General features: G+C 48.9%; 1 protein-coding gene across 8 annotated transcripts in view; it reads left to right on the top strand.

Moving 5' to 3' along the window:
- nrxn3b (neurexin 3b) overlaps positions 1-23,128 on the top strand; it is a 204,809-nt gene that overhangs the window by 165,901 nt on the left and 15,780 nt on the right. For 4 of the 8 annotated variants that reach the window (XM_084699951.1, XM_084699950.1, XM_084699952.1 and 1 more), the window contains 3 exons: positions 1,105-1,194; positions 2,765-3,075; positions 17,951-18,029. In XM_084699951.1, the coding sequence (XP_084556077.1) occupies positions 1,105-1,194; positions 2,765-3,075; positions 17,951-18,029 (480 nt within the window). Of the gene's footprint in view, positions 1-1,104; positions 1,195-2,764; positions 3,088-8,204; positions 8,208-12,535; positions 12,548-17,950; positions 18,049-23,128 lie in introns of all 8 variants that reach the window. The other 4 variants (XM_084699954.1, XM_084699953.1, XM_084699957.1 and 1 more) reach the window with 3 other exon arrangements.

A 23,128-nucleotide genomic window follows, 5' to 3' on the forward strand; every position in this document is an offset into this window, starting at 1 on the left:
GTTTCACCAACACCAGGAATTTAGCCAACAGCACAGAGCTGTAATTGTCGTTACTTTGGCTTGGACCACTGGCTGGCTGGCAACTCATGGATCATGTGATCCAGCAGAAGGGAACCTGCTTACTTTAGCAGGTAGAACTAGGTGTGATATAGACACGTTATATTTATAGATATGTAGAATACAGCTAAGCATTCTACACCTACACAGTGTGTAGAAGAAACTTGTATTTTCACACGTCTAGAAAACACTGTATATTTCTAGTTGTTAAGAGATTATCACGCATATAGTCAAACAGTAAATATATTTGTAGTTATTCTTGAGATGATCACACCTGTAGAAAACACTGGGTAAATGTATCATTATTCTTGAGATTATTTGACGTATAGGTAACCCCTAGAGTACAGTTCTAGTTGTCCAGCAGTTTCTATCTAACGCTATCCTGTCTCTCTGGAGCTACCCAGAAGAGCTCACACCTTGCTGGTAATGATCTCATCTGTATTCGCCTCCCTCTGTACACCCTCCCTCCGTCCTCCTCACATGTTTGTTTGTGGGGACCCCCCCCGGTCCCAGCAGGTTTGCAGTGCTTTTGCCTCGATTTCCCTCCCTACACCTGCTCCTCTTCCCCTCCACATGCTAGCTGGGCTGACCTGCTCATTGACCCTGGTCATGTTAAAGTGGGTTGCTGTCCAGTGGGAGACGACCATGCTAATGACGGCCACTTTAGCTCAGCAGGCTTGTTTCCTACTATCCTTATTTATAAATATATGCAAGTAAAACGTGATTTGTTAAGGATTGCAAACAAGTACATTGTCCAACTAACACTTCTTGCAGGATGTTTGGGTGATTTTGTGGCTATGTGTATTTTAATGTTGCCATGTACAGTCCTCAATATAGGAAAGCATGCTTTTCCCAAGTAAACCATTGGTTGTTCGAGATGTTTTGAAACGTCAGCAATTAAACTTCAAACTAAATATCGAGAAAATCTTCATAACAATCCCTTAATCTTTCTTAAACAAGGCTAAACTTTCTTTATAAACCAATGCCTAAATGTAAGTGGTGATGTATGATGTTTTCAGCTCTTTTTTAAACTTTCAAACTTCAAAGCTCACAGCGACATTGAGCGCTATCAAATGGCAAACAAGAAAATCCCGTTCAAATACACCCGGCCGGTAGAGGACTGGCTCCAGGAGAAAGGTAACATCTACTGGACTACTAAAATGTTTTATTTTTTTATTCCTGTCATATCATTGGCTTGTTCCCCTCAAACCTCCGCGAATGAATAACCATCCCTTAAACCCTTTAAACGATAATTAAACTAAAATATTGTGATTTTGTTTTCTTCTCATATTCTTTATTTATTTTTCTCTTATTTTCTGTCCCATTTCCTTTGTTTGATCATCGTTTGAGTTGCTTTGAATCATTGATGGTGAACAGTTAAAGGGACTGAGGGAGAAATTTGAATGCCCTCATTAACAATGCATGAGTCAGACTTTAAAGCTTAAAGTCTCAGTTTATACGGACACAGAAACCACATTTGTTTATCAGTGAGTGCATAGTACTGCTGGAGAGACCCTGGAATCTGGAGTATTTTTTGGCACAGCTACCTTTATGACCACATTCAATGACAAAGTACAGCTGATCCTCCTTTTGTTGGAAGATCATACAGTAGATATAGTCATTGGTGTGCAGACCTCCACAATCATTTTTTTTACAGTGAATTCTGCCTTGAAATCCAGAATGCATTTTTGGAATCATCCAGCTATTTCAGTCCAGTTAACTGAAGATGGGGTGATGTCAGATGGAGGGGAAGGAAGTGTGGGGGCTTGTGCTCCTCTTGCTATCTGTGTTAAATGTCCTACTTGACATAATATCATCCTAAACTACATTTAAAGGTCATGACTTAAACCTCCTAAGATTTTATAAAGTCCCTTTAACACTCTAAAAACCAAACCTGCCTTGAACCCCATTAGTGGTAGTGCATGCATGAATCCACACAATATTCTTTTATGTGTCTGATACCAGCTTTCTGTCCCTGTCATTCCATGCCTGATGTTTTGTAATTGCAAATGTGACAAGTGTGATCAGCTTGCAGTGAGTGTGCGCCTGTGGGTTCCAGAAATACGATTTCCTGTTTGTGTGCTCCATTCCAGAGCAAATGTGTGTGACGTTGAAGTGAAGTGACGGGTCTCACGACTGTTATCACACATCCTGTACACCATCACACTAAAATACAGGACTTTCTCTAAGCACTATTCATTGATTTATGCATGTTGTAATCAGAGAATACTTCATAAGCAATGAAATAAAGATTTAAGCCCGGTTGTCCGTCAGCTGATAGTACTATATGTATACTAGTACTATATTACTATATATATATATATATATGTATGCATGTAAATGTGTACTAATTATAATCTATAATATTCACAGTACTATATGTATATGTAACACTACATGCTCTGGGTTGTTAACAACTCACCCTCTGAGCTTATTCAGAGTCTCCACACGTCCACAGATATAATCTTTGCACCGAAATTCTAGACTGAGGAATCACCGTGCATAACAACGACCTCATCTCATCAGTTCATCTCCCATTTGGTAGCTAAATAGCAGACCCTTGACAAGTAGTTGTGACAGAATAGTCCAAAACGGATTGTGTTCACATCTAGTATGCTGCAATCCTAGTCACTTTGATCCTCACCCCTCCCCCTTCCTCACCCCTTCACCTTCCCCTCTCCCATTCCCTCCCTTCTCCTCCATCCAGGACGTCAGCTGACCATCTTCAACACCCAGGCTACCATCTCCATCGGGGGGAACGACCGCAAGCGCCCATACCAGGGCCAGCTGTCCGGCCTGTATTACAACGGTCTGAAGGTGCTCAACATGGCGGCCGAGGGGCACGCCAACATCAAGATCAACGGCAGCGTGCGTCTGGTGGGCGACGTGCCCGTCAGCCGGGGGGCAGCGAGGACCACCACCTCCGTACCCCCAGAGATGTCCACCACCTTCATCGAGACCACCACCACCCTATCCACCACCACCACCCGCAAGCAACGCTCCCCGCCCACCATCCAGGTAGGGGTCTGGGTGGAGGGGAGATGTAGGGGGGAATAGGGGATGGTGGGAGGTGGGGTGGGGGAGGGGTGGAACTCTCTTCTCCTGTGGTCATGTTTCAGAAGGCTGCACTTTCTCAGAGCGAGTATTCAGAGAGATATCTGTTCCTGGCTCTGCTTCTTGGTTGAGCGTTCCAGCGGCAGAGAACCGAGACTCAGTCGTGACCCAGTCGAGCAAAGCTAGGCTGCCTCCGCGCCTGCCTCCACGCCTGCCTCCGTGCCTGCCTCCGTGCCTGCCTCCGTGCCTGCCTCCGTGCCTGCCTTGGTCTTCAGCCTCCGCGTTTGCCTCGGCCCCCTTATCCTGCTACTGTAGCTGTCTGTCATGCCTCGATGGGCCCTGGATGTCTCTCCTGTCCTTCACCCCTCTCTCCCTCGCGTTATGGCTTCCCTCACACCTCCTCCACTCTGTCTTCCTCTCTCTGTCCTCCACTTCTCATAATGGAGAGCTTTGTGAAACGCATCCTGACTGTAAGCCAATGAATGTCCCCAGCTCGCCAAGAAAGTAATCATGCCAAGCGTCCCATTGATGTCAGAGGACAAATTGAACTGGCAGTGTTCATATTAAAGCCATAACTCTCCCTGGAGCAAGGGGAGAGCGAGACGGGAGAGAGAGAGAAAGAGAGAAAGAGAGAGAGAGAGAGAGAGAGCGGAAGAGAGAGAAAGAGAGCGGGAGGAGAGCGGGAGGAGAGCGGAAGGGCCAACTGGACGCCCGGCAGACAAGACAGCAGTTATCTGCCTCTTCACCTTTAAACAGATTGTCCAGAGCACAATAACGATGACCTCTGGCGTCAGACAGCGCTTCTGTCTGACTTTATCAGTTCAGAGGGCAGGCGAGGAAGGTGGGGGTGAGAGAGAGAGAGTGGGAGACCGACAGAGAGAGATAGATAGAGGGAGAAGGAGACAGACAGCAAAGAAGAAACAGAGAAAAACAGAGAACATGACAGAGAAAAAAGGAGGAAAGTCTATTGAATCGGTGTGTGTGTGTGTGTGTGTAACTATCGCCAAGGTCTCCAGTGTCGGCCTGGTGTGTGTCTGTGGATATGTCAGGGGGGGCTGGATGTTAAAAGCTGCGTTAAGCCGTCTGCCTGTCTGTCTGCGAGGCATGGACAGATCCTGGTGATGGGCTGGCATCCTGCTGAGTCAGATGCATTACAGCCTCCTCTCACCAGCACACACAAGGTCACTGGGCAGAACCAGGTGGGATTAGGGAGGAAAATAGCATTTGATGCCACAGGCTATTAATATCTAAGAGGATCGATGAGGGATCTGTCTGTCATGACTTAGACTGTGTATGGGACTCTATCTGCCCAAGGTGAAAAGACATGGAGCATATGAGCTCTTTTTAAGAGTGCTGTACTGCTGATACACTCACTTACTTTCATACTCCAATATTTCCAGGAAGAGAAACTGCAGTCAACCATCGACACAGTCCCTGCCTACCTTCTCCAGTTCAGTCCCATGACATGAAGTCTGAGCTTCCCTGTTTTGAAGGGACATCTCTGGTGCTGGCTCGCTGCCTGGCCACAGTGCTTTTGTGACTCATCCTGCTGTGGCAAGGCCTTTCCCCTACCCTGGGCCTCTGCTTTTCAGGCCTCTGCTTGACTGTCAACCCAGCATCCAGAAAGAGTGCTGGCAGGTTCTCTGTGCTCACGTACGCTGCCCCTCTGGACAGACAGGAGGGAGGGAGGGAGGGAGGGAGGGAGGGAGGGAGGGAGGGAGGGAGGGAGGGAGGGAGGGAGGGAGGGAGGGAGGGAGGGAGGGAGGGAGGGAGGGAGGGAGGGAGGGAGGGAGGGAGGGAGGGAGGGAGGGAGGGAGGGAGGGAGGGAGGGAGGGAGGGAGGGAGGGAGGGAGGGAGGGAGGGAGGGAGGGAGGGAGGGAGGGAGGGAGGGAGAGGTGGAGAAGGCACTGTTAGTGATGCTGTGCTCTTGGCTAGACAGGTTTGTTGCTGAGACTTGCTTTGTGTGTGTGTGTGTGTGTGTGTGTGTGTGTGTGTGTGTCTGTTTGTGTGTGCGTGTGTTTGTGCATGTGTGTGTGACTATTTTGGTCTGCATCTCTGACACATTCCCTGGTGCTACCAGCCCCTCCAGGTCCCAGGAGGTGAGAGGTGTTGGATCACATTTCCTCTGTAGATCAACAAAACGACAGAGGGAGGGTAAAGAGGAGAGGGAGAGGGATGGAGAGAGAGAGAGAGAGGGGGAGGGAAGGAAGGGAAGGGAAGAGAGAAGAAACAGTAGTGAGAGAGACACAATCTCACGCTTAATTAATGATAGCCCCACAGGGACACAGGCTACTCTTTCTCTACTCTCTCTTTCTCTTCACTTTCTCTCTCTCCACCTCTCTCTTTCTCTTCTCTCTCATTTAATCATGGGGACAGGGATTGGTAGCCGAAGACAGGTTAGTGTATATGTGTGTGGGGGGGGGGGGGGGGGGCAGGCAGTGAGGAGGCGGTCCCAGGGGGAGGGTGGCTGATGTTTGGGGAGTCAGAGCCTTCTGTACAGCAGCTGTTATGAGAAATAACAGAGACTACTTTAGCGAGCAGAGAGACTAGCTAATGTGCAGTCCACTACTCTCGCTATAGCCTGAGTGCATGTTTTCGTGGAAGCCTTCTCTCACGTAACACAGGGAGTTGTGTTTGGTAACTGATTGTTTTCATGAATCACTTCTCTCTCATGAAGCTCCAAAGGAATAGTCATACAAACTAAAGAAAAAGATAAAAGAAAAACAATCCCTATCGCAAAACTCTTCACCAGAAAGAAACAAGTTATAGTACTCTTCTAATGTATGAACTGTGCTGTGAGATATGTAACTGCTGTGATGAGAGAACTCTGTAAAGATTTCCCTGATAGAGAGAATCTCAGCCCTGGAACATAAATTCAAATCACAGATTTCACCTCTCTCTGTCTCTCTCTCTTTCCCTCCCCTTCCCCCTCTCTCTCTCTCTCTGCCCCAGAATCCAGATTTACACCTGGTGATTTCACTACTTTTCATCCGTTTAGCTGTCTGCACATCCTTGAAGTGAGCCACCTGCCCCAGGCGGTGAGCTGGTCATTGGGGGGCTCTTCTTCCTGGCTCCCCCTCAGTCAGGGAGACATCCACGCCTCTCGCTCAATTAACTTCCTCTCTCTGGATATGCTGGGGAGCAATTAGGAGCAGGGGCTACAGTCTGGAGTTCCACTGGGAGAGAGAGAGAGGGAGTGATGGAGGCGGGTGAAGGGAAAGGGGGAGAGAGAGAGTAGATGAGAGAGATGGACAGAGAGAGAGGGATAGAGAGGGAGTAGGAGGCTGAGGGAGAGAGATGCAGGAAATAAAGGATGGAGAAAGAGAAAAATAGAAAGGGATGGAGGGGGAGAGGAATGGAGGCAGGGAGAGACAGAGATGGTAGTGGAGAGGGATGGAGGCAGGGAGAGACAGAGATGGTAGTGGAGAGGGATGGAGGCAGGGAGAGACAGAGATGGTAGTGGAGAGGGATGGAGGCAGGGAGAGACAGAGATGGTAGTGGAGAGGGATGGAGAGAAAAAGTTGCAGGAAGTCAGGGAGGAAAGGAAAATAGAGAGAAAAACAGAGGGATGGAGAGAGAGGAAAGCAGGATTTACTCTGTTGGTGTCTGTGAGAAATTACATCCTTCCATCATCCTCATGTGGGTAGGAGTGGGTTAGGAAGATTAATGAAGGGGTGAAAAGTTACCACAAGAATCCGCATCCTTACTGTTTCAGCTGAACATCCAGGAAACACCATCCAACAGTTCCTTTCTTCTACTGGAAAAGGCAACAACAAATCTATAACACTACAAAAGCACAACTGTATATGGATTAATTAACCTGATGTGTGTGTTTGTGTAAAGTATGTGTGTACAGCATGTGTGTGTGCATATAGTATGCATGTATGTGTGTGTGTGTGTGTGTGTGTGTGTGTAGAGGTATTAGTCCAGTGGACCTGGAGGGATCAACATCCCACACAGAACCGGCCGTCCAGGGAGCTTGTAATTGTGTAAAGGTCAAACTGGCATATAGGCATGCCTTTACCCATTAATACTCTCTCTCTCTCTCTCTCTCTCTCTCTCTCTCTCTCTCTCTCTCTCTCTCTCTCTCTCTCTCTCTCTCTCTCTCTCTCTCTGTCTCTCTCCCTCCCCCCCCACTCTTGTGGCCTGTGTTCTCCAGCTAAATTCTGAGAGATGGATGCTGGCGGCCTGTTTGGAGGTTGCAATTAGAGGTGCTGACAGACTAATGGAGCCTCTTCTAGTGTGTGTGTGTGAGTGTGTGCGTGTGCGCGTGTGTGTGTTGCTTATTATGGAACAAACCAACCTGTGAAATCTAAGCACACGTGCACACCAATCTCCAAGACAGAATGGTGCAGCACACACTGTGTGTCCGTGGTAATGGTAGAAGTCCCTGTTCTGTCACATTCTGACAAGAGAAGAAGCTCTGATGGTGGTCTCTGCTCACTGTGTTAGTCAGCCAGGAATCTGTCATGCAGGCCTGGACCTCTCTCTCTCTCTCTGTCTCTCTCTCTGTCTCTCTTTGTCTCTCTCTCTGCCTTGCTCCCTCCCTCTCTCTCTCTCCACCCCCCCCCCCCCCCTGTTTCTCTCTCTCCCTCTCCCTCCCTCTGTCCCTCACACACCCTTGATACTCTCCCTCTCTCACTCCATCAGTGTGGTTCTGGTGCATCTCTGCTATTGGGGAGGCAGTCTATCTCTTGGGGAGCCAGGGCATGGTGGGGGGAGGGGGGCACAGGTTGGGGGGGGGGCTGTAATAGATGTCCCTGTGTCCCACTGAGGAGATCGCTCCACGGGGTGTGTGTGTGTGTGTGTGTGTGCGTGCGCGTGTGTGCGATGTGTGATCGATGTGTGTTGTTTTCTTCTCCCATGGTGTGTGAACTCCCCACCGGGAAGGCTGACAGGACACAAATACACTTACACACATTCTCACACACACACACTCTGTCACAAATACACTTAGACACACCTACTCACGCACACAAGCAGCGGTATTACTGGGTTTGTCTATACCTCTCAGTGTGTTCTTTCACAGATGGTGTTTCTCTGTGGGGAAAGTCCTTTTACAGTACGTGAAGGTGTTTTAAACACAGGACTAGCCAGTGGAGTGCGTGCCTTCATATTCCCACTCACAGTCTGTTACCACACTACATAGAGCCACGCTACACTTTCTGTGTGTGTGTGTGTGTGTGTGTGTGTGTGAGAGCGAGCGAGCGAGCGAGAGACAGAGAGACTGTGTGTGTGTGTGTGTGTGTGTGTGTGAGAGCGAGCGAGCGAGCGAGAGACAGAGAGACTGTGTGTGTGTGTGTGTGTGAGGAAGAGTGTGCATGTGTGTACGTCTGTGAGACTGTGTGTGTGTGTCACTGGGTAAATATATTTTATGTAAATCCACTTTCGTTCCCTTTGATGTCGTAATGAAGTTTCATGTAAGTGCGTTATGGCTAGGCCCAGCTGTTTGTGAGCTGGGTCTTTAGGGGAACGGTAATAATTCCCTTTTGTTGAGTTGCTGAACTGCTGTCTGTTGTGCTCAATATCAGTGAGGAAATGTGTGTGTGTGTGTGTGTGTGTGTGGTGGGGGTGTGACAGAGAGAGAGATTCTCTGGAGTATATTTTATGCAATTTCTTCATCGGTTAGCGATAGTGTTTCAACTTTCATCTTTTAAATAGAGTGAGAATCGAAAGCTTCATTTGAAGTTTGCTCATTAGGAATTGAACTCAAATGGGACCTTTGTTAATGTCTGGGAAGTAAAGATTTCAGCTCGGCTGCTTCATTATGACTGAATCGCTCCTCCCAAGGTGTCTTCCATTTCTGGGAGTGTTTCCTTGTCTTTATTGAGGGTCTTAGGTTGGTTTGAGTGCAGTTCTATGGGCATATGTGAAGCCCTCTATGACAAACGTTGATTTCGTATTTCAGCCTTGAAGTGGTCATAATGTTCATCCTCCCAGAGAAAGTGATTTTTCTCATCACATCCCTTTGAAATACACTGATGCATGTTCCACAGTCACTTACTGTCACATGTACTGAAACATCATGGACTTCATGCAAGTAGACTCGTGTGTGTATGTGTTTGTGTAGGTGTTACTGTATGTTTACTGTATGTTTGACTGTGTACAGTATGCGTGTGTGTGTGTGTGTGTGTGTGTGTACTGGACAGGTCCAGGGTCATTAGTCTCCGGCAGGCTCCAGGGTGATGGCTGAAAGATGCCCGCTCCAGCCAGCCAAGTCTTCCCCCCCTTGGGTGTGTTAGGGAAGCAGCCCTTTCATCCACTGTCCTCCTGGCTGTCTGGGCTCTCCTCCTCTCTCCCTGCATCCCTCCTCATCCCTACACGCTCTATCTCTCCCTCCCTCTTCTCTCTCTCCAACCCCTCCTCCTCTCTCCATCCCTCCATCCCTCCTGTCTCCCCCAATCACTCCACCCTTGGTGCATGACCCCCTCTACCATGACGACCACCACCGTCACCCAGGTCCCGCCTACACCTTACATCCTGCATCAACAGGAAGCTGCATGTCACCAGGGAGATGGTAGGATGGGTACCCGTGAGGTGACCTGTGTCCTCCCTCCTCCTCCTTCTCTCTTTCTCTTTCTTTTGGTCTGTACCCCTTTTATATCTCCCTCTCTCCTTCTTTCCCTCGTCCCTACTTCTCTTCCTCCTTCCCTTCCTTCCTCCCTCCTTGTTTCCCTCCCTCTCTCTCTCCTTCTCTCCCTCCCTCCTTTTCCCAATCTCTTTCTCCATCTTTCTCGCCCTTTCTCCCTCCCTGCTCAGAGTGTAGTGTCAGTAGGACTCTCTGATGACCTTGTACACAGCAGCAGGGGAGTGATTAAGGATCAAGGCCAAAGACCATTTCCTTTTCCACAGGAAGATAAATGACCCTGTTTGAAACGAGCTGGCCATGGCCTTGGGGCAATTAGACTTTGCTGTGAGCCAGCAACCCTGCACTGCTCTGTGTACAAAAGGCAGGACAGAGGGAGAAATACTTCACATAACCTATTCCACTGAAACTGCTTGGCGAGGGCAGTGGTGAACAAATTAAATGTATTTTCAAGTTTCTCTCTCTACTCCCCCCCCCCCTCCTCCCCTCTTGGCGGTATGTTACTTGCGAGGAAACAGAAGTTCTGACTGTGGGTGGTCCTAGGGACCCTGCCAGAGAGCCCTCGTTTTGAAATAGCAATATGAGATCTGGGAAATCACTTCCTGGTACCACAGTCATCTGGGTTCATAGTAGAAGCCAATTTAGCTGTTACATCCACTAGGTTTGGATTGGACCAGCAATAGACCAGTGGTGAAGGGCTTGTATTGCTTGGCCTGATGCTGCAGTGTTTTTGCTGGTTGTTCCTCTTTGCTTTTGTCCTACTTCCTGTGTCAAACCCCAGGGACTGGTGACTGCAGATCAACAAATTGCCGGTTCTAATCCCCCCCATACATACAGTCACTTTGGATATAGGCTAATAGAGCACGCTGTTATTATTATAATAGTTTAACTGCAGCATTTACACAGAACATATGTCCACACCTAACGCTGTATGGAGCAGCTGGAAACATGTAGAACCCAGATCCTCCCCTGTCCGGTCCCCTCCACCTCCTCTCACCCCTGTCATCGCTCCACTCCCTCTTTCTCCCTCTCTTCACTCCCTCTCTCCCTCTCTTTTCTTCTACCCCCACCCCCACACACCTCCTCTCTCCTACTCTTTCCCCCCCCTAATTTTCCCCCTCTCTCCTCTGCACATTCTGTGTTCTCATGCAACGTCTCATTCACCTCCAGTAGGGGGTGAGTGAAGAGTATCTGAAGGCTCGTTCATAGGCAGATGGCCCGAACCCATCGATTCTGCTTGTAATACAAGCCTTCGCCTTGTCACACTGTCAAAACCAAGATAGGACATGATAGCACGCATCAGACATGGGCCCAATCGAAATGGAATCTTCCGGCAAGGAGATGGCTATCAGGCGGTGTGGGAGGAGTGGGAAGGAAAGTGGAGGAGAAGGGTCGGGGAGAAGGCAGAGTGTGTTCGGGGGGGAGGGGTTGGAGGCGGGAGCCAAATAGGGAGGGGGAGGAGGGGGGAGTCAGATAGGAGGAAGGAGGGGTGGAGCTTCTACTTTTTCTGGATGTTTCCATGGTGGTAATTGTCATGGTGGTCATACCACCACCGGTCTGGTATGTATTTCTATATCTCACATGTATGTAAAGATATCCGCACTCTCAAGCCACAGAGGGGCTCAAGGTTACCGGGGCGTCACTTGGCATTCCACATCTTCTGTTTGTCCTTCCTGTTTTGTGACCTGGCCAATCCCCACGGTAAGCCAGGTCGGAGGTGGGGGGAGGTGGTGGTGGTGGGGGGGGGGGGGGGTAGAATTGATTCACACCTTTTGTTTTTTGTGTGTGTTTTGTTTTAGATTTGCTTTCCTTTTTGTCTTCTTTTTTTCTTTTTTTTTCCTCAAGAGAAAAGCTCAGATGTTAAGCCTCGAGAAGCTGTGTGGTGTTGTAAATAAAGCAAATTGGGTTGTGATGGTGGAGATGATATGTGGACAAGGCGATACGTGCTGTCGGCTTTCTCTCCTCTGAGGGTTTAGTTCTCATCAGCCTCTCTCTCCTCCATCCCTCCCTCCATCCCTCCCTCCCTCCCTCCCTCCCTCCCTCCCTCCCTCCATCCCTCCCTCCCCCGTCCCGTCCCCCGCCCCCTGCCCTCTGGGCAGGAAAGAGAAGGGCGTTTGTTGAGATAAGAGCCTAGTCTCGCTAATGTGTTGTGAAACCTGTGCCTGCGCTCTGTGATGCATCTCTGTGGAAGCAGGATGTAAACTGTGCTATGTGGTTAGCTCGCTCTCTCCCCTGTCCCTCTCTCCTTCTCTCTACTCTTCCCCCTTCTCTCTCTCTTCCTCCTTCTGTCTCTCTCTCTCTCCTCTCACTCTCTCGCCCTCTCTCGCTCTCTCTCTCTCTCCTCTCACTCTCTCGCCCTCTCTCTCCTTCTCTCTCAGATCTGCACACAGCGCCCGGGGGTGTGGGGACTGTGGTAGTGTTATAGGCCGTGTGCAAGAACACATCTCTCCGTGTCGCAACAAGACTGGCGTTTTATTTGACGGCATTCATCACCATCACGGCCCTCCAATGTGTTCAACCTCCATAGGCCTACAGAGGCAGGAGACTGTGCCACAGCTCCTATGTGAAGACATCCTGTGATGTCACCACCTCCGTGTCTGCTGGGCTGGACAGGCCTGCCATGGTTTACACTGCCGTGAAATAGATACGACTTCACACAGCTCTGGGTTCTGGGTGCTAGAATGTTCTAGATGGAATGAGAACGTGCTAGTTTGAAAATAAACAAGTCTCAGTCAGTCTTTACTGAGGGTGTGAGATTATTGAGGGTTGAATCAAGTCATGAGATGTGAAGGCCAGAGAGCTCATTCTTATAGAGAACACAGAGAAAACCAAGATGAGAAACCACAGCTTGTCTACAGAGAAGCAGTTTAATGGATACAAAGGCTGTCCTTGTATATAATGTCTATCCTGACATCTTTCCTACCGGTCTAACCACAGGGCAAATACCTACAAGACTGCAGTACAGGAGTCAATTTTAATGAATATTGTACTATTAAGATATCAACTGATATTCTGAAATAATATGTAAATAAGGTCATATGAAATAAGATTTATGATTAATTTAGGATTTTATGATAGATTTATGATTAATATATGACAAAACTAAATCCTTCAGTTTCTCCCACAGCAGACGGCAGAGCTATAGTCTGTCTGGTGTGAGTTGGCAGCTCCAGGTAGGAGTCTGTCTGGTGTGAGCCGGCAGCTCCAGGTAGGAGTCTGTCTGGTGTGAGCCGGCAGCTCCAGGTAGGAGTCTGTCTGGTGTGAGCCGGCAGCTCCAGGTAGGAGTCTGTCTGGTGTGAGCCGGCAGCTCCAGGTAGGAGTCTGTCTGGTGTGAGCCGGCAGCTCCAGGTAGGAGTCTGTCTGGTGTGAGCCGGCAGCTCCAGGTAGGAGTCTGTCTGGTGTGAGCCGGCGGCTCCAGGTAGGAGTCTGTCTGGTGTGAGCCGGCGGCTCCAGGTAGGAGTCTGTCTTGTGTGAGCCGGCAGCTCCAGGTAGGAGTCTGTTTGGTGTGAGCCGGCAGCTCCAGGTAGGAGTCTGTCTGGTGTGAGCCGGCAGCTCCAGGTAGGAGTCTCTGTGACGACGGCTTTGGTCTGATGACAACCCAGTGTTCTCACCTCCGTGTTGAAGTCTGAATCAAACGGCTGGCGGTGCCTCCCATACCTGTCTAAATCAGGGTGCGTCCCATACCTGTTGTGGTATCGTGAGAGGCAAGACCCCTGTGTGGGGTGTAGAGCAGTGCTTCACAACCGGACAGAGCAGGCAAAAAATGTGTTCAAACAAAGAAACCAGTTTATTCACTAACAAAAATGTATTTAAGGAAGCAAAACATAAATTAATAAGCAAAGAAGAGGCTTCATCAAGTTGCTCCTCAATTGTATCCTACCAACGGTATACTCAAATCAAAGTTCCTCTGGCATCCAACTCTGTTTGTGCTAGGTACACTTTCCTTCGCTTGGTGTGTGTGTCCAAACATTTGTCCTCTCTCCCACACCTGAGCTCCCGCTTCAATTAGAGGACTGAGACATTTGCACTTGTCGTCAGCGTGGTGCATTCTGGGAGACGTAGTTCTCCCGTCAGCCATCTTTTGGCATGGTAGCCACTCCTGGAGAGAATGTCTCTACACAATGTCTAGGAGTCAGGTTGACCTGCCCCCAGCCTTGACAGGAGTCAGATTGACCTGCCTCCAGCCTCGGCAGGAGTCAGATTGACCTGCCTCCAGCCTCGACAGGAGTCAGATTGACCTGCCTCCAGCCTCGGCAGGAGTCAGATTGACCTGCCTCCAGCCTCGGCAGGGCAGCCGAGAGAGCGTGCCTCCACAGGCTCCGTTATTATCTTGATTGTTGATTCTGCTCCTTCACTACTAAGGTGATGTTTAGTGTTGGCTTTGCAGAGTTAGATCTCAGTTTTCAATTGCTTTGGTAATAACAATCTTTGGATAACAGTCAAACAAATGATTCAAAGTTAGTCTGGATCTCATGGCAATCAACCATCTCGCTTTGGACAGTCAGGCTAGCGGGCAGGCTGATAGGCCGGCAGGCAGGCATATACGTCTCCTCACAATCCACCATTTTGTTTAGCTTCTGTGCTGTCAGAGCAGAGTATTGGAATGTCTGTCAACAGAGGAAGTTGTCTGCCTGTCTCCATCGATCGCAGCATGATCCCTCAGAATAGTACCGCTGTGGTCAAAGGTAAATACTGCTTTAATGAGGTCTGTCTATCGATTGAACTTTTATCTTTATTTTCTTTCTGGAGTTGGCGATCACACCTGGGTCAGATAAGAGGGTCCTCTTAAGCCCAATTTATACTTAGGTCGCAGACACTTTTGAAAAGGCCGCCGACAGAATTGCGTCACGGTCGACACTTCTAACTGTCGCTTGAAAATGTCGCCTACCAGGAGAAATTTCTACTGGCGCTGATGTCGTCACATAGTGTCGCGCAAGTGTGATTGGCTAGATAGACGGCACACGTTGTTCAACACTTCATTGTTTTTAATTTTCAGTGAACGCTCAACAGCTGTTTAAGATGGAATGAATAAAGGAGAGATTGGCGGAGCAAGTTAGAACATATCCACACCTTTATAATGCCTCTCAAAATTAGGTACAGCCATTTTCTCGATCAATCACCTAGGCTACAAAGCGTAAACAATGTAACCATCGCTATGAATGTAACGGTAAAAGGATTCTGTTTACGTCACACGACCCTTGAGCACAGGCGACTGTTTGCCGAAGTATAAATGCAGCAGCCTGAGCTGCACTTTTTTTTTTTGTTGGCGACCATTTCAAAAGTGTCGGCGACATACAGTTAGTATAAATGAGGCTTTACAGGCTTAAACACACTATCACACACACATGCTTGCACACACACGCATAAACACGCACGCACACGCTTACACACACACGCCTATGGATGACACAATTCCCCTCCGAATAATTGCACTTGAGAGAATATCACCATAAAATATAGGCCCACTCTATGTTATGGAAATTGAGTTGGAGGATTGGAGTTCTCCAGCTGTGAAATCAGTTTCTGTCGTCTTTCCGGCCTGGCGCATCATCATTCTCAGCCTCCCCGTAGGCTCTTCTGCACGCCCTCCAGTGCACACCCGGGCGCTCCACTCTAGTCGGCCCCTGTTCCCGCCATACGTCACACGCCTCGCCTCCCCAGGGAACCGGATGTGGGCTTCACGCGTCACTAATTGGGTTGTGAGTTTGCCTGAGAGCTGAGACGCCTGCTCCCCCGGACCAGTCCCCCGCCAGCACAGCCACCCCGAGGGGACGACGTCACGTGTCACAAGAGCTGACCCGTGAGGCCGTGTTACGGGGGGGCAGGGGGAGGTGTTACAGATCCAGAAGGAGAGGGGGGGATTCATCAGCGGCAAATTTGTGATGATGCTTTTCAATCGTTTGATAACCAAATCAGTTTCATTGAGATGGATTTTTGACGGTGTTTACGCTTGAGTAAGCACAGTCGGGTCGAGGCCGTATGGTGTGATTCACTGCGGAACAGCAAGTTCTTCTGAACTTGTGGTGTGTCAAACTGGAGGAGAAAAGGAGAAAGAGTCAGGCTTTCGTTCTATCAGTTCAGGCCCCCTAGACCCCAACTGTTTTCTTCTCGTCTTAGTGTGAGGCTTACCTGGGTGAGAGAAACTGGAGTCTGGCTCAACCCATCGCCTGTGGTGTCTGTGTTTGTGTGTGCCTGCTTGTATGTGTGTGTGCCCGTGTGTGTGTTTGTATGTTGTGCGCCTGTGTGTGTGCGTGCATGTGTGTGTATCAGCCTTGTTTCTGCTCTGCTCTGAGAGTTATTGGGAAACGAGCGTGAACCCCTGGCCAGGCTTCTTCCAGCAACACGCTTGAGACACGACAACACTTTGGTACACCTGTGTCACATAATGTGTCCATGACATGGTTCAAGAGGCCAGCCTGTCGGACAGGATGAGCGTCTGGGCTGGAGAGCAGAATTCAGCTCCAACTCTGACCTGACGTGATCAGGAAGGCTAAGACTTCACCAGAAGCCTTTGAAGTTACTTGGTTTTTATCTTTCCTTGCATCTCTCTCTCTCTCTCTCTCTCTCTCTCTCTCTCTCTCTCACTCTCACTCTCACTCTCACTCTCACTCTCACTCTCACTCTCTCTCGCCCTCACTCTTTCTCTCCACCCGTTTTTCTCAAGTAATTACTTCTTTTAGCAATTACCAGACATAATCTGACTTCAGTGAGTAAGATTGTAATACTGAGGGAAATATCTATTCGGGGGACAGTATTGTCTTTCCTTTGTCCTTTGTTATTCATCGGCAAATGCTTCACACACGCGCATTCACATTTGCACATACACTCACTGACACACACTCTTACACACTCACAAATAAGCAGACACATTTATTTATCGCTCTCTTTTTCCAGGAGTGTGTAAGTGTGAGCACGTGAGTATGAATGTGTGTGAATGTGTGTGTGTGTGTGTGGCACACGTGCCCGTGTGTGTCCATGCGTGCCAATTTGAGTGTGTGCGTTGGTGCATGCCTGTATGTGGTGTGTGTGTTCTCCCAGGCAGTGGTGGTATTGGGGGGTGGTAGAGACTCGTTTCATTAGTCTGTCAAACTCAATGATATTTAGAGCCTGGCACTGAGGGCCTGGACTGCAAACTCAATCAGCGCTCTGATTTCATAACCCTGCTCTCTGACAGGCGGCTTTTATCGGCCCGCTGATCCACTCTAATAAACGCTCGCCACCGCGCTCTGCGCTGAAATACGACCCTACGTCCTGTCCAGGCCAGGAGAGGGGGTGGGAGAGAGCGAGGCTGGGAGACAGAGGTGGGCGAGGCCAGGGAGATGGAGGGAGGCGAGTCGAGGCTGGGGAGAGGGAGGTGGGCGAGGCCAGGGAGATGAAGGGAGGCGAGTCGAGACTGGGGAGAGGGAGGTGGGCGAGGCCAGGGAGATGAAGGGAGGCGAGTCGAGACTGGGGAGAGGTCCAGGGATAAATCACTGCTGCTGGGTACTGGAGGATGCTGATAATCCACCACGACTTCACGTCTTCTCAACACACACACACACGGGTATACGCACACACAAACACTTGACTCATGTGCACACGCACACTGTCTTTCACGCACACACAGCACAAATCAGAGCGCTTGGCCGTGGACAGGGCTGATGTGTGGGGCTTGGCGGAGGCCATTGATTGTGGAGGCTGAGGGCGGGCCAGGCCATAAAGCAGGCAGGTGGAAGGATCTGGAGAGCCCAGGAAAACAATTATCTGAGGGAAGAGAAAGCCCATTCGTGGAGGAATGATAAACACAATGAAATGTGATTGGCTGACAGTGATGGATGATGTGTCTCAGAGGGCATTCTGAGCTGGGTTTATACACTATAGATATCTCTGAGCTGGGTTTATACACTATAGATATCTCTGAGCTGGGTTTATACAATATAGATATCTCTGAGCTGGGTTTATACACTATATATATATCTCTGAGCTGGGTTTATACACTGTAGATATCTCTGAGCTGGGTTTATACACTGTAGATATCTCTGAGCTGGGTTTATACACTGTAGACATCTTTAAACTGGGTTTATGCACTTTAGATTGTACTCTAGGTTTTGGACAACTCAATACACTGTACAGAATCTAAACATGTTCTTCTGTGCGTGTGTGTATCTGTGTGTGTATTTGTGTGTCTATGTGTGTGTACCTGCATGTGTGTATCTCTGTGTGTGTGTGTGTGTGTGTGTGTATGTGTGTGTGTACCTGCGTGTGTGCCAACAGACGACGGACGACATTGTGTCTTCAGCGGAGTGCTCCAGTGACGACGAGGATCTGGAGGAGTGTGACTCTGGACATGCAGGTGGGCTGGGAGGGGGGTAGTGCCTGCCTGGTCTCTCTCTCTCTCTCCTTTCTTTGATTTGCAACTGAGGATCTACTCCTCCAAGCATCACGCCCCATGGGAGCCTCCAGTGTAACTTCAAAAGACTTCCTAAAAGCAACAGAGAAAGCAAAGGGGTAGCGTTGAGGGTTGAGTGTATGTAAAGTTTAAAGAGCTCCGGGCTCTTTGGAGGAGGATGAAAGCAAGGAGGGCCCTCCTTAACGTGCCCTCTATAAAAAGTCCCTTTAAGTTGTTGTGTACATCCTTTAACTGGAAGTTACCACTCTGTGCATAGTCTTGAGATCCCACACACCACATAGACTTAGACGAGGGAGAACTCCAGTTTAGCTCCGATAGAACACAAATGCTAAAGTTACACTTCGCTATGGGGCTTCTGGTTGCTGACATGGTGATGCGTTAATACTAATTTTGTTCTCTCAGCATTCAGAAGAGAGCAAACTTTAAATGAAAAGTACAAAATTAGTATCAAGCTCCATGTCGCCTTGCTGATGCTTCAAAATGTATCTGTCCTGTACACGATTTGAGTTCCTTGCTGTGCGTGTGTGTGTGCATCTTATCGACAGATGATACATTTTGAGATTCTTTTATTAAAGAATACAGATGCTTCCAGCATAGATAGTGTGATATGTAGCAGATTAACTGCACCAGAGCCACTTTCTCTTCCTCCCCTTCTTCTTCTCTTGTTTGTTTCTTTGTTTTCTCTCCTTGGAGGCTCGCCTTACCTGAAACATTCTAATAGAGAACAGATATCCTCGAATTTCTGTGCACATCTTCCGTCTCCCGTCGCCACACATAGTCACCAGGTCAAAGTGTTAATCCTCAGTCGTGTCAGATCACCCTAACACAAAGAACTGGAGCTCTGATAAACAGAGAAGGCACTTGTTTTGAGAGTACTTTGGGTTTAAACCTGCTGATGGAAGTCAAGCTGTTTGTCGGGGCCTCTTGTCCTGGCCAGCTGTGTTTCTGGGTAAGAACAGGCCAGAGAGAGCTTGGTCTGGCTTCTCTGAATGCTTAAACACGATGAGGACATGGTGGCCTAGTGTTAGTCTTCCCCAGCTAAAGCTTTTTAATTGCAGGGCCGTCCTTCAAAAACACTTTTCTCTCCAGCTAATGAATGCTCTTCTAATCTGGCTAAATACGCCTGGGCCCATTATGAAACATATGTCCACTTTCTAAACCACAATGCTGGCAAATTTCATTTGGACCAGTTATTATCGAGGCTACGAGATGATAGATAGGCAGGACCATCCCTCCTCTCCCTCCTCTTAAATGTGTGGAGAGAATTTGTTATTAATCCCCTAATTCTTCTCTCTGGGCATGGTCACCTTGTAAGCTTTATCACTGTGCAACACCATTTGGGTTGTGGCAAATGCACATTTGCAAAACATTCCTTTATTGCATGGTCTATTTGATGATAGCTATTGTCAGGGGAAGTAATTTTCTCTGGAAACACATGCAATGTTTACTCCAACGTAGCACGTACTGTCTGACTTAGCATGAATTAACAGTGCTTTTCTTCAACCACAGACATCCTGAGTTAAACAGGCGTGTTTGACAGCTTGTCAAAGTTTGACATCCCATTATTTCAACAGTTTAATCCCAAGCTTTCTCAAAAGGAAAAGTGCAAGTCAGTAGTTTACAAAACCTGTAAGATTTAACTTGGTACCCCTGCTCATATAGTGGTACATGTTCTAGCCATATAGCCATACATTCCACCATGCTGACACAGAAATTCATATCTTCATTCGGATCCTTCTCTGCTCCTGGTTCTGTCAAGTGATGCATGACATTTGATTGTTTTTATTATGATTTCATTACATTTTGGGTTTTCCTGGTGATGCAAATGTGGACATCTCTCCTCGGTGTCGACCCCAAGTTGTGTTGTTTATGATTTGAGTTTCAGTTTGGACTCCTTTCGATTCAGTTTTCTTTGTTGTCCTCATTCGTCGCACATCTTCCAGGATTAAGCCCCTCCTACGTTTTGCCTCATCTTGTGCCGCATGAAATTTTGGTGGTTGAAAAAAAGAAAAAGAAAAGACAGTACTCTTCCTCATCTTTCTGTTATTGTCGTGCCATGCGGCTTTTAACAAACCATCCCCATCTTCAAGACTTACATAGGAAATGAAAGGCAACAAAATCTTTTTCTCGCCATCACCCTTTTTTGGCCTTGTGTAGGCAACCCCATTCTGTCTCAAGAAAGTTGTGAGTGAAAGAATGACCCCCAGTCCTCCCATCCCTCCCCCCTCCCTCCCTCCCCCCTCCCTCCCTCCCTCCCTCCCATCTTCTTTCTCAGCCTTTCTGCATACACACGTCTGTTTTGAATGCAGATGGCATAAAAAGACTTTTATTGCCACAAAAGTATATCTGTTTTTCTATTCTCTCTGTCGCTCCCCAGTAGAAGGTGTTTGTGGCATGTGTTGGACTGGACAGTAGCTTAGACTACCCCCCCTCCCCCCTCTTTCCCCCGTCAACCTCAAAGCTCCTCCTCTTCTGCGCATGCATGGATTTCGATTGGCCTGCCATTGAGTGTGCTTCCTCAGCCATCCCTGTGCTCTCCGGCCCACATGGCTGCCGTTCCCCTTGCGTGCTCAGGGCTCCTCTCCTGCTCTGTGGCTTCAGTGATGTCCCCTGTCTTGTGTCTGTGTGTCTGTGCTCCATCTGTCTGCAAACATGTCTCTTGTCTCTCGCATAAATGTTTAGTCTGTTTAAAACCTGGCCTCCCCTCAATCCTGAGAGAGTTCCACAAGAAGGCACCAACAATTCCACAAAAAGATCAACAAAAATATCCACACAATTTCATACACGGAACCACATCTAAGACCAAACTGGATCCTATTAACATTTTAACTACAACTCTCTTCAAAGAAAGCTCTAATAGCTTTAGCTTTCATTAACAATTGACAGGTTTTGACGAGGTAGCCTATGGTCAGATCAAAATCATTGATCCAGTTGAAAATTGAGCACACAGAGTACCCAGGATTTGCTCAGCGTCTCGGTGAAACGTGACCTGTAGCTGTGAAAGCCGGCGACACTAACACGCAATAACATGCGTCTCCAACGCCACCGAGGCGTGTGACACGAGCCCGTTAGACTCTGACGAATAGACACACACACACACACGTACATACCTAATGGAGATATAACCCAGTTCCAGATGTCTCTCCAGCACGCACGGACCGTGGAGAGAGGGGAGGGCCGTTCTCCCGGGGACGCGTGTGTGATTGAGGGCGACGTGCCCCATGATTCCTTCACCCCGCCACCGCAGATGTGAGGGACCGGGGGGGGGGGGGGTGAGGGGGCGATGAGGAGTGAAGTACGAGCGGACCGGATCAGCGGTTTCCTGGGCCTTGTCCCGGCCGCCGTCAGGCCCCATCGGAGCGCCTGTCACCGCCATGCGGCCCTCGCATCAGTTTAACGGTTGTTCAGCTGACACCTGTCTCGCTCGCGGGAAGGTGAGCTTAATGGTCCTCCGACAGGGGAGCAGCCAGGCCGGGCGAGGACGGCTAATGTGGAGCGGAGCAGCCAGCCACATGATGACGGATTAAGAGCTATCTGCCACACATCCGGAAGAGGGGAGGGGGAAGGAGGAAGGGAGGAAAGGGAGATGAGAGGAAAGGAGGAAGGGGAATCCTGGGTAGCGCGCGCCTCTCGCTCGGCCAGAGGTGTCTTCTTCTCACAGCGGCTGGCAGAGCCCTGCTCTCAGCCACTCAGAGAGTTGCATAAATCAGCACACACCCCTTTTGTTTAGCTCACACACACTCTCCCCTCCTGATTAGCTCACACACACTCTCCCCTCCTGATTAGCTCACACACATCCCATATTCCCCTCCTGGTTAGAGATGACTTGTTATGTCTTGACAGTCCTGTCGAGGGTTCAGCCAGTGGCCTTTCCTGGAAGCATCCGGAATAATCCGTAGAGAGTGTCTCTTTAAATGTGTTGACAGCAGGAGTTGTTGTTCTGCTGGAAGTGTTGCTGCAATCAGCTCCCTTCCTGCAATGGCAGAGGTGAGGGAATGTGCTTCAGAAGGGAGCCTCTGGACACAATAGGATTTCAAGCCCAAAGCACTGACTCACCTGCAATCTGCAGCTTGAAATCCCATTGACTCAGTCCAGTTGCGTTGCGGAACGATGTACTGGCTCTCCTTTAGCGTGTCACACCTCAGGATCCTATACACACACACACACACACGCCGGTGGGATTCATCTCCATTTGGAAGGCTCAGCAAACACTGGATGAAAAACGAAGATTAGGCCAAGAGAGGGAGAAAACAATGGTGAAGAGAGAGAGGGTGGGAGAGAGAGGCTGGAAGAGAGAGAGAGGGTGAAGAGAGGGTGGGAGAGAGAGGCTGGAAGAGAGAGAGAGGGTGGGAGAGAGAGGGTGGAAGAGAGAGAGACGGTGAAGAGAGAGAGGGTGGGAGAGAGAGAGAGGGTGAAAAGAGGGTGGGAGAGAGAGGCTGGAAGAGAGAGAGAGGGTGGGAGAGAGAGGGTGGAAGAGAGAGAGACGGTGAAGAGAGAGAGGGTGGGAGAGAGAGAGGATGGAAGAGAGAGAGAGGATGAAGAGAGAGAGGGTTGGAGAGAGAGGGTGGGATACAGAGGGTGGGAGAGAGAGTGGGAGAGAGAAAGAGGGAGAGAGAAAGAGGGAGAGGGATGGAGGTAGGGGGAGAAAGAGTAGGGAGAAAGAGGGAGATAAAAAAACAGAAAGAAAGAGATGGAGATAGAGGGGTGGGGGCTGTGAAACTGCTGCTCTGAGGTTTGTCCTGTGCTCTATGGCTGCCTGAGCCTGCTGAGGTAGTCTTATCGTAGTCGCTTTATTTGCTTACTGTAAGTCTCCTGAAAACGACACTTCAGACTGAAGAATTGGACTGAGTTACTGCTCTGTGGGAGCATAGCCTACAGATTTTGTTTGTACTATTCAGCATAACTGAATTGAGGTTTGCTTTTTGGGATTTCGATTATGAGTTAACTTTTGCAGCATAATGTTATGTTTTTCTAGCTAGCATCGTCATCTCTGGCAACTGGTTATTCTGTCTTGTTTTACACTTTGTCGCGAGAAGTCATAA

This window comes from Hypomesus nipponensis, chromosome 6 (assembly GCF_054491055.1).
Source record: "Hypomesus nipponensis isolate SF chromosome 6, ASM5449105v1, whole genome shotgun sequence".
NCBI classification, from domain to species: domain Eukaryota; kingdom Metazoa; phylum Chordata; class Actinopteri; order Osmeriformes; family Osmeridae; genus Hypomesus; species Hypomesus nipponensis.